This window comes from Aptenodytes patagonicus, chromosome 2, assembly GCF_965638725.1.
Source record: "Aptenodytes patagonicus chromosome 2, bAptPat1.pri.cur, whole genome shotgun sequence".
NCBI lineage: Eukaryota > Metazoa > Chordata > Aves > Sphenisciformes > Spheniscidae > Aptenodytes > Aptenodytes patagonicus.
In genome coordinates, this window is record NC_134950.1 from 161503186 (window position 1) to 161520820 (window position 17635).

Below are 17635 nucleotides of genomic sequence, written 5' to 3' on the forward strand. Positions count from 1 at the left end.
TGGAAACATCCATATTTAGCATGGACATGTATTAACATCATATCAGTAACCTCATGAAGTTAGCAAGACTCTATGTCGACTTCCATTTCACCAGGCTGTTATAGACATTTCAATGACTGTTCCTGCGACTATACTGAACACATGGTGCTCCTCATACTTGCTAGCTTTGGTGATTGCCTTTGGTCCTTGACATTTTACATCACACTTGTAGTTGTTCAGTAAAGGTAGCATATAATAGCTAAGTTTTACTCACGTTGACACAAGTCTGTATTTAGGAGTTTGCTTGATAAACTGTGTCCAGGTGGCATTGACCAGGGCAGGAATAGCAGCATCACAGGAGCAGGAGGCTCCTCTATAACAGGTTTATTTAATGAACCAGGAGGACCTGCAGTGAGCCTGTTAGTGTTATCTGAAGTAAGGCCTGTGACCACCCATTTTCTCATGTGATTCCCCGCCCCGTTCCCCCATTTCCATTTTTTTTGAGAGTGAGACTGCTTTGTTATTAACTATGAACCTCTGGAAGTGGACTGGAGAGATAAGACTTGGCTAAGGTAATAGATACAAAGAAAAGTCAGTTTGGAAAAAAATTAAATGGAATGGAAATGACAAGGCTATACTGACTGCATGTTGTTGAGTAGCTCAGTAGTTGGTCTTGACAGCTGGCTGTGAAACAACTGAATAAACAAAAATCTAGTAGTGCTACATTAATATAGCTCTTTTAATTATATATGTCCTGAAATATAATTATCTTTTAAGATTTGTCTTCAAATATTGATATAATGGCCAGTAACTAGCTTAAATAAAATTTAACAGGCAAATGCAGATGCAAATTATTTTTCTGAGGCTCAAAACTTGCTTTCAGCTTGGAAACCTTAGGTTGCTGATTTTTCAAATCAGAATTTTGAGCTACCTTTGACTTGAATCTGCTGCTGAATTCCTGTAATTTGAACTAGCTTTTTATCATAAATAAATGAACGTTATTTGTACAACTTTTACTCAGTGATGCAATCGCTTTTATGCTGTTCCATTTGCTGGAATTTGCTTGAAACACCTCCCTATGCATTTTACTAAAAACTTCATAGTATTAATAACCACTCTTTTAAAGTATTTTAAGAATCTTGGTCCCATATTCAGAAAATAGATAAACTTTCAGGACTCTAAGTAACATTAGCACTGAGTAAGCTTGAGAATCTCAGAGTCTAAATTTTGAAAAAATAGTGCTACTAGGCATGTAAGTGTGTTTGAATTTTTTTCATCAATCCAATTTCTTGGTAAGATGTTTCCTAATAGCTTGAAAACCACGGTAACTGAATGACATTCTTCTCAAAGTGTTATGGCTACAAAGCAGGGGCTCTAAGTCAAGGGAAAAGAGATGTGGTTTCTGTTCTGAAGTTGAACAAATCAAAAATGCTTCAAAAGCATTGTAGGAAAGTGAGCGAGTGATCCTAAAGCAGCCAGTATCATTTAATAGCTAGGAAACTCATCTGGATTGTGGGAAACTCATGTTCAAGGCTCTAATCAGCTGGCTGCTCTAGGCATGTTCTCTCTTCTTTTGCCTAAAATTGAATGTTAATGAATGATGTTTGTGTGACTTAGAAACCTCTTATTCTTGACATAGATGTTTTCTAAGACTATTCCACGTTTACAAGGGGTTTAGAAATACAGAGGTGGATTCTTGATCTGCACTAAAAATTATTATGAAGATTTGTAAATATTATTCCACATGATTGCAAAAACCTTCAGAATCTCATTCACAGATTGTTAGCTGCTGCACGTCATGGGTTATTCATCTCAATGGATAAATGGCAAAAACTCTTGAAAAAGAGAGTCCCTGAAATCATCACAGTTTTCATTCTTTTGTAGATGCACTGATGTCAGGTAATCAAATGGTGTTCCAAGAACACTTTTTTCCTACTGTGATGTGCCTTGCAATGTGTCTTTTTACATTTAGTTGAAAAGTTTTAGTTTTGATTTGGAACTGACATATATTCTGTCTTTTCTTTGCTGACTTTATTAGCTCTGCTTCAATAATTTAGGTTTTTCTGTCAGGTTATTGTCTGATAGTTCTATAAAACATAAGAACAGAAATTATACTTAAGCAGACACAGGGCTTCTGTGGTAATCTGGCAGTGCTGGTATTTCCTACAGCTTAATTTCCTGCATTGCTGCTGTGTGTAACATCTTCTCCTAATGGCCGTCTTCCAGGTAGCTGTTGTGCTTCTTGAAAAAGTTTCTTGAACTCAGTTTGATCAAGTCTAGAGAAAACTTTTATTGCAGTTTGGATCAATTTGCTTTTGTAGATTACCTTCCTAAACAAAAGCATTTGGTCATGATGTTTTTACTGTATTCTTAAATTCATAACAGGAGATGGATACAACACAAGGAAATGTGGGAAGGAAAGTATTCAACATTTTCTGTGAAGTGTTACTTTCAAAATTTCACAGCATACAACCTCAGCTGAATCTTATAATGAAATCAGTAGAACTTGGTAATGTCATCATGGTGGATTATTGGAAAGATATATCCTTTTAACCTGGAAAAGAAAACACATCAAAGCACCGTCTTCCCCATGTGTCAAACCCCTCTTTGACTCACAGTAAATCTACTATTTAAACTGCTTAAGTTATCTTGGTTTATATTGACTAATTAGTTTAGGGAAAATGGCATTTGTTTAATTGGTGAATTATGGGGCAGGTTGGAGGAAATTAATCTCTGCCTTGAGATGGCATTAAGAAGCTGATGGTCAGCTGCAGGCTCTAACCTCTTCAGCTAACACTGTAGGGGCCAAAAAATGACAGATGTGTCCAAGGTCTTGGCCTCTTTTCCCAATGACAAATAATCCTTAATTCTTGTCTCCCTGCAAAATCACAGATGTTCTGCTGCCTCTTCCCTAGAGCAGAGGAGTCTCTAACTACTTCTTCTTTCCTAGTCTCTAACTACTTCTTCCTCCTTTGTTGCGAGAAGCAAAACCTTCTCTTTAACCCTTTTTCTAGCTGTGTTTTCCCCTTTGCACACCTACTTTTTAATTCACCTTTATGTAAGCCTGGAAGCTGACAGCATGGTCCCAAAGTCTTGTTTACAGATGATGATGAACATGTCCAACCACAGGGCTTAACAGGGAGAATGTTACTGTAAGAAAAAAGGTTGGATGTTGCCTTCAAACTGCTTATATATAAATTCATACATTCAACAGAGATTTAAAAGCAGTCCATATCTTCCTGTTCTTACACAATACTACTTATGTGAAAGAGTTTTCTTGCTTGCATGCATATGCATATGTATGCTAAATTCCTGATCAGCATGAATAAGCAGGACAGAGGCATGACTGAAAATGGTTTTGGTATGCTAGAGTAAGCCCTACATTTAGTGTGTCATACTCCAAGGGACATTAGGCTGAGTTTTGCAGAGTTATACAGAATGGTACTGAAGGACATACGCAGTCAGAAAAGTACCTTCCCTGAAGACCTATTATGCTACATCTTCTAACTCACCTTTAATATCCATTGTCCTTGAATTTCCTCATCTTCAAAACTTTTTTCACATCAAGGTTGGGTCCCCCGCTGCCTCCCCCCCCCCCCCCCCCCCCGCCTAAATAGAAGTCTTTTTGCTTTTCCTGGCCTGGAATGTCATCTCAACATTTCTTTCCTCAATATGACTGATAAAACTTTCACAGCTGACAAACCAAAACAGTAAAGTTCACTTTTGACAAATATATATTTTCCAAGAGAAATAAATAGAAGGTTTGTCCATTACATATCCATGTATGTAATGGACATATATTCATAGCCACTTCTAATTAAGAGGAGCTTTTTGACTGAAAGACAAAATATCTGACTCTTTTTTTTCCAGAACTCTATATAGCTATTTACGTTGCAAAAAAGAACTCACCAAAGAAAACTGATGTCTAATAAACAGTAGGGTTGTTTGTGCTATCTTAGTGCAGCTAAAAAACGTTAAGCTACCTTAACATTTGTCTTCAGTATTTTGAGTTGGTTTAGACTAGGAAACAATGCTCTTGTAAAGAAAAAGTGACAGTTTTATACCCCTCTCTCTAGAACAACTTGCTGGGTTGTAGTGGCATACATTCCCCAGTGCCTGGCACGGATTCACCTTGTCATAAACTCCATTTATAATACTGTGTTTTCTGTAAAGATGGCAACATGAATGTGTATGCACTGTTTTGGAAAACAGACGCTCTCCATGAAGGAAAAGCTGTCTTTTAGGAAACATGAAAGATACTTAGTGATACAAGCACATGTGCTTCATGTATGCAGCTAAATCTCGTGCTTATGTTGTTTTATGATCCAGAGACACTTATTAAAGATGTATTGAAGGACCTAGAGAAACACCAGGTGAATGTGGAGAATCTCAGCTCAACAGAACTGGATGAGATCGCTGATACTATCGCCGATGCAATTCAAACAGTTGGCATTCAGGAAGAAACGGAGGGTGGTGCTGGAAAAACTAGAGAAGACAAAACAGAAGCACAAATGAAAAAAGGAGGTGCTCAAGGAAGGGCAGAGATTCAGACTGGATTAATGGAAAACAGTGTTAACGTACCAGGTATTAATTCTAAGTGTTAAGTACAGCAAAATACAACTACCTTAATTTTCCTTTATTGTTTCACAGTAGTGCTAGACTATTTTTAATCAGTTTTAAGGAGGACAGGAGGGAAAGTTTCTTTATTTTTCCCTGAAGGCTGCACAATTTTAGCTTTGTTGTTTTCTTTTTACGGCAGATACTTTATTTATTGAAAATGCATCTTTTTTGTGAACCCTTGGTCTTCAAGCTTCACAAACAAGATAAACCTACACACCCAATTATATTGAAATACAAATTGCTTTATGCTGTGTGGTCTAATTTCCCTTTCTTGAAAATGAGATGTTTAAGCAAAACAATAATGAAAAATTATTATATTCCAATAATATATTTCAAAATATTTGGGGAAAAAAATTGTGTTTTACAGATAATTGTTCTTTAATGTACCACAATTACTTGCTGAAGAAAGTCTTAGACAGGTACAGGTAGAAAACTACTTGTTCCCTTTCGTGCTTAGGGAAATAAAAGAGTTATTATTGTTATTTGCTTCTGTCTGGACACATATTTTCCTGGTGATGCACATTCAGGAGCTGCAGTAATTGCCATTAATGAGTTGATACCACAGCGGCACATAAGTTACCACTTACCCGTTCTCTGTTTTAGGAGTGTTATGATATCTAGGACACCAAAAACATATGCTATAAGTGAAAAAGAGTTATTTTAATTTACTGTCTTTTTTCACGGTGAGATATTGAAATTCTTACTAGTTAGGGATATTCTGGTTATTTTAATTGCCAGTTCTTTTTGTAGATTAAAATGAGCAGACGAGGGTTTGTCCCGAATCATGCTAGGAAAGATGAATTAGACTCAGTTCATAAAATAAAAAGCCAACTTTATTTGACTGAGGTTAATGATGTGACTGCATATCATCACTGTAGTTAAACCATAACATGGTTTTGGTAGACGATATCTATTGAAATAAGTCATCTTCTTCCACCAAAATATGTATGAGGGATGTATATGTTTCCTTTTTCCTTAATAGAAATTTCCATTCAGCTAGTTAGAGCCATTTTATTTTTTTTTCTTAGATATTGATAAACTGATATGAAGATTGGACACTTAATTAGCAAAATAACACTATTACATTGGCTCTTGAAGTACCCTGTCTATTGATCTTGCATTAATTTCTTATTGAAGTGGGGTTAGAATAACAATACTGGATTATACAGTGCTCTTTACTCTGCCCTTTCAGCTTTGAAGTCTTAATGTTTAAATTGCATGAGAAGGCCACCACTAGAAAGCAGCCTATAAGCGGTGTTTGTATCATATATGATGTTTTCCCTTCGTAACTATGTATTTGTGCTTTTCATATCCTACAGATAATCGAGTGCATGAAGCCAGTGAGAGAACTGATAAAGAGGTAGAGTACCAGTATTTTAACAAAACGAGTATTCCACCTCAGAATATCAGGTTCATATACCATGAAGGTCAAAAACACACTTCTGAAATAAGACTTGTTTTGCGTCTTCTGTGGATATAATTCAATATCACAGCACAGGCATATTGTTGTTGATGCATTGAAATATTAAATGAACATTTATTTAAACCTTAACCAAAATGAGTTTTGCAGTTCAAAAAACCAAAATCAAGTCCTGTTATGCCTTTCTTTCATAGAATATTCATAACAGATCCCAAAGCTCAGACAAATTCAGGCTTTTTATTTAGTAAATTTTAAGTATTGAGGTGTTCTTGAAAACACCCTTCTTTCACCTGTCCTTTGGCTCTTAGTTTGGGGGAGTGTAAGCATCCTCGCTCAGATAATCTCTCTGGTTTTCAGAAGCAGAAGCACATGTTTGTGGGAGGGTTCAAAATTCCCCCTGCTTTCATGGGATCTGTCATTCTTCACTTTACCATTAATTCTTCCAACTCATTGAATGTCAGAGGTATTTAAAAAACTCTAGGCACTACATCTTGTACCTTAGGTGGTAACATCAAATTTGGGATTTTAATCCGGATTACTTTTACATATTCCTTATGAGCTTTGAATCATATCCTATAGACTTATGTACATATTCAGCCAGTTTTGAGATATATTAATCTTTCTTTTTCTGGGTTGCATGGAGCAGAAAAATCTCAAAGAAATATTTTTAAAAACTGCTGTGAAACTTCTCCTACTATATGCTCTATCAAAAGCTAACACTGCAAGACTCATAAATGGGCAAAGCCTCTTGTGTCCACAGTAAAATGTCTTTAGTAGCTGCCCTTCTACCAAGCAGGGAAAACACACAAGTGGACAATGTAGCAGGAGCTTTAACCACCCACATGAAATTCTTCAAGGAATGAAGCGCTGCATTCACAATAGGCTTACAGAGGATCCCACGTGTAGATTTCTTAGTGACAGTTTGAATAGGGGATGTGATAGGAAAGAATATATTGTGACACAGAGCACAAAGTGCCCATCAGCAGTCATTTCCTCCCAAATGCTTGGCTGCAATAAACTTATATAATGAAACTAGCTAACCAGTTGTTCCAAGCATGTGTTTTGACTTTTGCTCATTTGCTTATTGTTTCGATTTATTAGACAGATTTTTTCTGTGATCATACGTTTAGCTTAGTGGATCACTCACAAACAGTTTGTCACAATTTCTAGAGATGAATAAGTGACATATAATTCATCACATAATATCTGTTCCCTTTCCTGTGTTATGACTTGTGAGACCCAAGAGTTTTGGGTCCCAACACTTAGGCATATTGATGGATATTTCTACCATTTTTCCTTTTCATTAACTTATTTGAGAACAGAGTTTTATTCTCGTCAATACTTAAACAGACAGACACATGAAAATGAACACTATGAAAATACCATCAGCATTTTCTTCTAGCTGTTCAAGACGGAGGAAAGGCTATCTAGATTCTGTGCTATCTGAAGAAGAAAGTAACTGTTAGTTGTAGAATTTCTTTGCGCTTATTAAAACTATTGACAAATACAGCAGTATAATTTAATGCTCTTTTTGTTATTACTGAATAAACATTATGTTCTTACATAGTCTGGCAGCATGTAGAAATTAAGAAAATGACCATGCGACATTTGTATGAATAGACTCTACCATATCAGTAAGAGTTTGAAAGATTATATCTAGGTTTGGTTCAGTATAACATTCCTGTGTTTAGTTTTAAAAATAATAATATTCTTTTAATACAGGAGAGCACTGCAAAACTAGTTAACTTCTTGAATGAGAATGCATTACCTGAAAATATGCCTAAAGACCTTATACCTGAAGAATCTACCAAGACAGAAACCAAGAAATCTGAAGACACCGACTCTTCTTCCTCAGAAGAAATAAATGCTGGTGTGGAAAATGTAAAAAGTGAGACTTTCTCAAGGGAACTGACAGCTGCAAAGAATAGCGAATCTGACTCCAAAGACCAGAACGAGACCCACTACTGGATTAAGAATACTTTAATGCAGGATGGAAACTCCTATGATGAGCCTCCTGAAAATATGGGACAAGGCTTACAACTTGAAGTGAAGTCTTCCGAGGATAAAGAATACGGCTATATAGTGACAGTGAAAGAGTAAGTACAGCAGCCAATGGCATCTTTAACTGGAGAAAAGATAAAGTCATTGCACCTAATGAAATATGAATGTACAGGAGGAAAATGCCACAGGCCTGATTTTTAATACATCTGAAACTGTTTGGGACCTATTCAGTACTTTGATGAAAATACAAGAATACAGTTCCATTTTCTTACAGTTGCCTTTCCTCCAATGCGGAAGATATTTAGTTTGTAGATCTTTTGCTCAGACCTCTCTCTGTCTTCTCATGTTCCAGTGACCTTCCAATATGTCAGTAAGTGTGCTTATGGTTAGGATGTGGGCTTTAAATATTTGACTTGAAAGTAGCCTAAATATCAATGCCTGAGTCATTCTTTCAAAAAATGACACACAATAATAAAGCACAATATTTTCTCAGTGGTTTCATTTTGATCTGAATATAACACGTATTGGAATCCAAACATCACATATGCAGCTAGTTTAGAAAGAAACACCTAATGATTTCAGGTCATGTCACTAATGAATTTGACATTTAACACTATACTTTGAAAAGACAGCTTTTTTCCCTGGTGATACACAGTTTATTTTAGGAACATTTGGGAGTTTAGAACTGTGTGGGCACTTTTACATCCTTCCCCCCCTCCCCGTGAGAACAATGTTATATTTGGTTAACGATCCCGACTCATCTGTGAGAAATTAGGAATTTCTAGGATGGACTTACAAACCTCTGCATAGCATTATAGAGAAACTGAGACTGAAACTTCTGTAGCATGGATTGACTCTTTTGACTGTCTCAAACTTATTAATGGGATTGAAGCGGTAGGATTGTGGAGGATTCTTGTTTTTACCACGTTGTGTTGCTTTGAAATGCCTGTGGCTGGGTATGAGAGGACAGCTTCTTGTTTGCCTTCTCCCAGGGGCTACACTTGAGAAAGATAGGATCACAAAGAAAGAACGCCATTTGGGGGAAGAGATTTTATGTGATGCATGGAGGGACAGGCAGATGGGAGGAGAGTGAAAGCTGAGGTTCGGCAGCCTGCAAACATCAGAGACAGAGGCAGACAGAGACTTCTCAAAAAGTAGGGAATACCTACTCCTCAGAGATAATATATATTTCATAAGGACTCAGAGGTTACCCTGCAGAAAATAAAAGTTACTTAGTTACTAGAATGAGAGATGCTGAAGGAAAGGGCTCACCTTGTGAGAACATAGTGGGGATGAGAATTACGTTAACAGAACCTTGCATTGTTACCTTGTCTCATTCTGAGTTTTATTTTTACCATTTTAATGTTAAATTTTATTCACTTTATAAAGAAACCCAGCTCTAGAGTTTAGAAAAGATCTTTTGGGAGTTTTGGAGTACTTGCTTTAAGGAAAGTCCCAAATGATTTGAGGTGCTCATAGTTCTGTTAACATGTCTATGTGTCAATAACTACTGTTAATCATTATTTAATGACCAAGTGCTTTGGATTTAATTAATCAGTTTTAAACTGCTTTTGCAATTACAGTTGTTTTTGTTGACTGGTTCCTGTAGCAGGGTCACTATTCTCAAGAACCTGCTTCAGGAGAAAGCTAGTTATTAGAGTATTCTTCCATTTTTTTGTCTCAGTCATACCTTAGTCCTTCAGATAGGTTACATTTCTGTTTGCTTTTTGTCAAGGGGGCACTCAGGAGTCTCCTTCTGTGTTTTTGAAACCAGTCTACCAGAAATTGATGGTATAGCCTAGTTTAACCACACCTCTTGGTTCCTGCCTATGAATGCGATGTGAAGCAGTAGAAGCCAGTTTTCACCCAGCTCAGTCCTACTTCCCCCAGGGCTTTTAACTCACATCAGTCTGGAAGGCGGCTTTATATCCAACAGTATCTTAATGACACCATCTCCCTTGACCATCCAGACTTATTTGGCTCATAAATTCTCTAAAAGCTTAGAGCTTTCACAGCTCTATGTAAGGGGAGACGTTCTGACTTTCAGTCTTCAGAGCATGTAGATTCTTCACCGTGTCATCTTACCTGGTTTTCTTCCTGGCCAGTCCCCCACTGATGGGTTTTCCCCAAATTGTGTCTATTATTATTCAATGAAACTCACTGAAGAGGGTCGTTTGTCCACAGGTTCTTGGTCCTAGAGGACTCCATATACACAAATATATTAAGCATAGATTTGTTCAGCTTCTTTACCATTTTCAATACCAGAAAGACAAAAAGGACTTTTCTTATGCACTAGATTATTACAATCTTAGTAACTTTTGGGCAAGATGCTTTTAGATAAACATTGGGATGTTATTAAAAATACTCAGAAACGATGAAAAAAAATTTGCAATGAGTTAGATGAGACTACTTCAAATGGTTTGAATTCAAAAATATGTTTATCAAAACAATTTTAGCTTTTAATGGTAAACAGCTTATTACACAAAGCACATACTATTTGTATTCAGAAAACTTAACTGATAACTCCTCATTACATTCTTACCACTTCGAGTACAACTAGATGTCATCTTCTCCAAAGCCACTGCAGATAAAAAGAGAATAAGCTTTCATGTGGGTTTTTTTCAGTTCCTAATCTAGAATAAGTTAATTATTAAAGAGAATTAGCTGATTGAGTTGTCCTAAAGCAAAATTCCTTTTGTACCAGGATTATGTTGCATTCGATCTGCAGCAAACAGATTTTGGTTCAGGGTTCTTAGCCAGTGACTTATAACTCTTCAGTGATTTGACCCTCCTCAGCATTTCAAATCCAAAATATACTGGTTTAATTTTTCTCGTTGTTAAACTTGTTTGTTTTGAATAGGTCTATCTGAAATGTAAAAGTAAAATGGAAACCCCATATTTTGCAAAACAAAATTTATATATTCTGGAATTTTATAATAACAACAGAACCTGTTCAGGAAATTCCACATGCTAAAAATGGACTTGTCCACTCTGTAGGAACAGTGAAATACTTTCTACAGCAGTTGAGGGATCTGTTATGTACTAGTATTTCCCACAACCATTTCTTTAGTTCATAAAGTGGCCTTAGAGAGCAATTGGATCAGTGTAGCCGAGAGTTTCAGTAAGGACTTGGTTTCATGAATGTTGCTTTAATTGTATTTTTTCTTGGGGGAGAGAGGATAGAGAAAGGGATGTTTGTTAACTGTCACTGCACAGAAGAGAAATTTTAATGTCCATTTAAGGAACATTTCTTTAGTAAGCTTCCTGTATCATTAAGTATTTGTACTGAAAACCTTACTGGCTCTTTGCAGTAAATAAATAGTATTGATAAATGGCTTAGGTGTATGCTACACATTTATATATAACTGTACATGCATGTTATATTCATACAGTGAAGTAAAGGGTCTGGAACTATTCCTAGTCAGATCTTTAATCTTTGTCAGTCTAAAATCACTCCTGTTTGAGAGGTGATTGTATTCTGTAAATACTCAGGAAATGGATTTCACAACTGATCTTTGATATTTTGTGTTTAGATCTTTATGCTTTTTAAAAGTTCTCTATTTTAAATAGAGAGGAAGCTGGAGCTAAAGGTAGGCATGAAATTTATCTTTCTAACAGCCTGAGTGTTAGACAAATTCATATGTGAAGTATCTTTCTTGCAGCAATTGGCACATTTAAGATTATAAACGTAAAATTATGATTTAGGTGGGGCTTTTTAATCCACTCTTAACTTGTGCACACAAAATGAAATGCCAAGATATGCCATGAAAGGTACTTATTTATTTTCCAATACTACTATCTTAGTATATTTTTCTTCTTCCTCCACAAAGCAGTAGGTCATAGTTTCAATCCATCAATTTTTATTGGCCATGATTTTTTGGAGCAGCGAAGCTTCATTTTTACAGCTGAAACAGTGGTCTTTTGGTAAGAAAGGGAAGTAGTCCAATATATTTGTACACTGGAGGATATCTTGAATTCTTTTCACCTTCTGATCTCAAAATGGAACTGAAAAGATTATACTTGGTGGTATAGTCAACAGATGTCAGGGGTGATCCATTCACTATTAGATTCTCAGGCTTCCATGCCTTTGCAAGTGTGACCCAAGGAGATATTAAGACTCCTTCAGTGAACTCCTAAGATGCCAGCTTTTAATTGTGCTACAAAGCAAAGATAAACATTTCCATGTAATACTTGAAGAAAAGATTTGTGATAGTTTAAAGACTTGTCAAAACGGCCGTCTGATTGTCAATGGCAAGAACAATAGGTCGCTCCTGCTGTGTTTGTCGAGTGACCTTTCAGATGGTTGGAGCAGTGCAATCCATACCAATCCATAATATCCATCAGTGCTAAGCTTTGGAATGAATTGAGAGTTTCAGTGTAGAAAATTGTCCAGCAAATCCTCCACTGTGCTGCTTCAGCACTTTATTATGCTGAGAAACCAATCAAATTGGGTGATTTACTTCGTTTACTCTTTTCTCCTTCAAAAAATTGGCATTCTACCACTGTAGGATTTGTGTGAAAGAGGTTTGTTTCTTTCTCAGCGTAACTGTTTTGAACCGTTTCTACTAATTTTAGCTCTGAAATTCTAAAATAATCTTATAAAACAAAGTTATCTACAGGATGTTATTTTCATTTGTGTGCTACTTTGGCCATAGTTATAAAATGCCTCTCTGTTATAGTGGGGATACATCAATGTGAGCTCTCAAATCAGGGAAGTCCTTGCCTTTGGACAAAAGAATTCTTATTTTCTGAACTTCTAGTTCTTCAAGCATGGAAAACTTTTTTTTTTAATTTGGAAATAATGCCAACACTCCCATTTTTCTGGCAGGATATGGCCTAAGCTGAGGGCCTAAATCCCACAATCAAAGCGTTCAAACAGTGTTTAGCCTCCTGAGTCCCTCATGAGGAAACCCAAAGCCTGACTTTCCAGAACATGTAGCTCTTACCACCTCCAGTAAAACCAAATGCAAACTGCTGCATGCTCAGCAGTTTAAATAGTCAAGCTGGTGTGCAATTTCTTAAATACGAGATTGAGTAGTTATACTTAAATGCACTAAGAAAAATCCCAATTTGAGAGTAGAAAGTTCATCTCTTTTCATTGCTTATCATAGTTTTTCGACCTTCAAAGTCAAGTCATGCTTTTCTGAAGCCATGCTTGGACACCCAATGTGGAGGAACCTGTCCTGTTTTGTGATTTATCAACATGCATGTGCTTGAAGTTTTTTATATAAATACAAAATCACAGACAGCTCATGGCAGCTCTGTTAGCTTGTGAGCCAACTTCTGGCATTGTTGTATTAGTCAATTCCTGGATATTTCGCGTTTTGTCATATGTTAACTCTCAATTCCAGACTGTCTATGTAAAATTATATAGGCAGTAAATCTGTTCACAACATGTTAACTTAATTGGATCATATATGCATTTCGATGCATTTAGTTTGAGGTAGCTGGTATTCTGCTCAGATGCTGTGAAAAAGCTGAAAATGGATCTTGTGTTCATAGTATAAAATTTCTATGGAATATGATTAGTCTGACCCACTTAACATGCTGAAGGGTTAAGTTAATTCCAAATGCTTGATATTATTTCTTCACCTTTACAAAGGTGATAAATGATACTGCTTTGCATGTAATGATTACTTTCCACAGGATGGCGTTCAGGTTAGGACCCTGAAGCTGGGTTGTACAGAACTCTTGGTTTATTCCCCAAGTTTTCTGTTTTCCTAGGCAAGTCATTAAAGAATTGTATTCTTATGATCTTCATTATTTGTTTCCCCTACCAGGTTAAAATATTTAGCGCATTTTAATTGCATTTAAAAATGAAATTTAAAATAAACAGGAGAAAATGAATCACAATATCTACAGCAATGAAACAGGGCTGATAGATTTTTTTGTTCTTTGTTGTCTTGGTGTTTCTTGGAAGCTGAGCTTTTGTATTGCATGAGGCTTTTCAGCTATTTTTTAGAAAATAGTAACGAAAAGTTCTTGTCCTTTAATACTTATATACAAACAGAAACACTGATTTGACCTTCTCTGCATATCCCAATGTCCTCTGAAATTGTTATTCTACCTACAGGTTCACTTTATCAAGGGAAAAAGATTTGCGCATGTTCTTCACTTAACTTCTACAACTAGCTTTAAGAACTAAAATGAATTATAAACATACATAAAACAGAAAAGCTCTTGCTACTAAAGTCTGTTAAAAACAGCAAAGGATAGCATTGCTCCCATTAAAAAAAGAAGTTAAATATAAAATTTTTATCCCCCACTTTGTCACTTTCCCTAGCAGTCTCTACTCTTGTATAAACAAATTCCATAGACGTCCATCGTTGATTTTAAAGCCAAAAGTTTTGCTTCTGATAACATAGCTTGACCCCCTACCTAAATAATACAGATGGAAAATGTTTGCCTATGAAATTATCCAGTAGACACAATTCTGTCATTGTGTCTCAGCACCATAACTGGTGGAAAGACATAAATCTAGAATCTTCCTTGGCTAACTCTTCACATGTAATTATTCACACTCCCTAGAGTTTTCTAGACATAAAATCATTTTTCCCTCTTTAATCCTCCAGTTTCCTTGTGATACTTAGAAAGTGAGAGATCATATCCCCCACATTACTGCTTCACTGCCTTAATTCTGATATTATATATTCCCATAGGAAAATGATACTTCATCCTTCTTATTCATGCACAAGAAAATAACAGAAAAACAGCAGTTACCGTAGCTTTGCCATAGAGAGCAATAAATACTGGTGGGTTTTTTTCAATACGAGAGTTCAGCTTTGAATATTTTTAATTTCTTCTTATCTGTTGTATGTGCAGAGATAAGACGATAGTCTCCTACTTCTGTTGCCCTTAGCTTTTGTGTTTCCAAAATCTGTTGAAATATATTATCCCAGAACATGATTCTTACCTGCTGATGTAGATCACTTTACAAGACAAGAGTCCCTCCAAAGGTCCATCCTTCCCTCTTCTTAGGGTTTCACTTCCCCAGATGTTTTCCTCTGCTTTCTGTCCCGACCAGCTGTGCATTTTTACCTCTAGAGGAACATCCAGAGCAAAATTTTGAATCGATGTAGCTGGTGACCAGCCGATCTGTCACACTAGCAACAGTAAGGGCAAGGAATCACTCTGGTCCCTTGAGTCGATGAAAAGCACCGGGTAATTGTAGGAGTGCGCCTGGAGTTCCCAGTAGTGCCACAAGGACTAGCTCACATTTGTGTCTCTCCACTTAGCTGAACAGACATGGCTGTTGGCCTGGTTTCCCAGAACAGACATTCCCATTTCTGTCTTTCCATGCTTTCTGTGCCACGTTAGCATCCCTTGTTCGGGTATCAGGTGCCAGCTTTTTTGGGAGAGCAGCCGGTGCAGGTACTCCACAACCTCTCTGTGCGCGGGTTCAGGTTATTCTGCTGTCTCCAGGCTATAGACCTTTAATCACTGAGGCTGCACATCACACATCCCCTAACTAGGGATGGGGCTGTGAGCTGTGCTTGTTTTTATAAACAATGGTAGTCATTAAAACCCTGAGATGCCGCAATATCTCACAATACCATACGGTCAATACTTCTAGTGTATCACAGTGGTTTTGGGGTAATTCCCATGTAGTTCATTATAAAAGAGTTGATGAATTTTAAGCTTTTGAAATGAGTGAGAAAGAGAAAGCCCAGGATTCCTGGGAATGCTGCAAACTGAATCTATGATTCTGTGATTCTATAATGCAGTCTATTATCTACCGGTACTTTTTCATCAGTGCTGTTCTGCCCAATCCTGGGAAGTTCAGATATAAAAATGCAATAATTTAATTTTCATGCCTGAAAACTTTTTTGGAATTTCTTAACTCAGATAATGAGTACGCAGTGTAAACCCCTGTCCACTACAAATTAGAATGAAGTCATTTTAATCTCACTCTAGATCATTTTTATTTCATGCAAATGAAATTTCATAAGTAGAAAATAAGTGAGGACTAATTCAGAACACAGAGAATAAATCAGAACAGAGAAAATATTTTAATTTTTCTTTCAAGTAGATATTCTGGCTTTCCACTGGCACGTGTTTGAAGAAGGTATGCTACAATCTAATGACTAGGTATATCTGCTATAGAAATACATTTAGAGTTAATTTCTTAGTAGTATAGAGAATAATTTTTATAAAAAGTAATTTTAAAAATCTTTAAGGTTTGGATCTCTTACAGGAATTTTTGTGTTTCTTTAACTTCTTTTTTTTGACACTAGGTTGTTGGATATTCTCTGTCATTTGTAATTTGAACCATTTGCATTATAAATTGGTCCGGGCTTTAAGCTGCCTTGAAGGAAGAGGGAAGATATGAAGGAAGGGAAAGAATGAAAAGTCGGAAGTGCATTAAAATGTGTATCATCAGTTGTCCTCAGTCTCATTTATTAATTACTTATATGAAGGAGTAATTTGATATGAAAGAACAGTTTTGCATTTTCAAGGCTTTTTTGCATCAGGGATTCAGGGTCCATGACAAGTGGACTCCAGCGCTGTTTCTAACATTCAGCTTAAAATGCATTAGGGAGTACTTTGTTGGGGTCCATTTCAGTCTCAGAAAGAAGGATATCACAATTATGGCACAGATTATTGCCATTATTTCCATGCTTCTGCTAGCGACAAAGCATCTGTATGAACTTGTTGCTATTAACACAGCTGGAGGTAGTGCGCATTTGAAGTAATGCAAGTACAGGCTGGCACAGTGTCATACTTCCATTATAACTCTAGAGAGTTCATCCTTCTCAACTTCTCTATCACTCTCGCGTTTCCATGATGCCATTATCTCCTCTGACCTTCATAGCCTGACCACTGACATTGATTTTTACCAAGTGTCATCTGTGTTACAAATTGGTCTGGACTTGAATCTGTCTGTATTAAGAGGTTTAAATTCACACTTACTGGTGGTGGGAAAAGAGGGAAAAAATTACAGAAAGTGGGAATTTGCTGAGCGGTCAAAACAGAAGTAAGCTTGAAAAGGTTTTATGGCTAATAAAGGCTTTGAGGAAACAAACATAGAAAAAAGAAACTGCAGCCCAATGCAATAAAATTGCAGTGTCCTTAAAATGATTACGATAACAGTGTTGTGAAGTCAGGCAGCTCTCAAACAATCCCATGAGTAGCTCTGTGCTCAGAAGTTATTTGGTTGCTTTCATGAATCCTGAATAAATGTGAACCATTTACAAAATTAATCATTATTTAACTAAATTTAAGGCACAGACCACGTTCAAACCACATTAAATCCATTTAGTGCTGAAATACATTCCTTCTCTAAGTCTTTACTGGGGATGTGTGCTTCAAGATGTATGAAACTACACTGAAACACAGACGAAAGACTCAAACTCAGACAGACAAGGCAGGCTGTTGTAATGCCATGGACTTAAAGCATCAGTGCCCAGGACTTTCATTATAGATTATCAGATGAGTTACTCTCAGGGGCACTTCCAGACAAGAGAAATAAATACAATTTTTGCTGTCTAAATGGGTTTTTTTAGCCTTGGTAGGCTCAGAAAGAATTTAATGGCAACACTATAAATTATTTGATGTTAAAACACTTCCAGTAGTCCTTGCTGTGCCACTTACCTCCTCTGTGACCTGGAGCAAACC

General features: G+C 36.6%; 1 protein-coding gene across 2 annotated transcripts in view; it reads left to right on the forward strand.

The window, feature by feature from the left end:
• Positions 1-17635, forward strand: part of PTPRN2 (protein tyrosine phosphatase receptor type N2) — a 690377-nt gene that overhangs the window by 269079 nt on the left and 403663 nt on the right. For both annotated transcript variants that reach the window (XM_076331912.1, XM_076331913.1), the window contains exons 7-9: positions 4309-4563; positions 5919-5959; positions 7742-8115. In XM_076331912.1, the coding sequence (XP_076188027.1) occupies positions 4309-4563; positions 5919-5959; positions 7742-8115 (670 nt within the window). The remainder of the gene's footprint in view (positions 1-4308; positions 4564-5918; positions 5960-7741; positions 8116-17635) is intronic.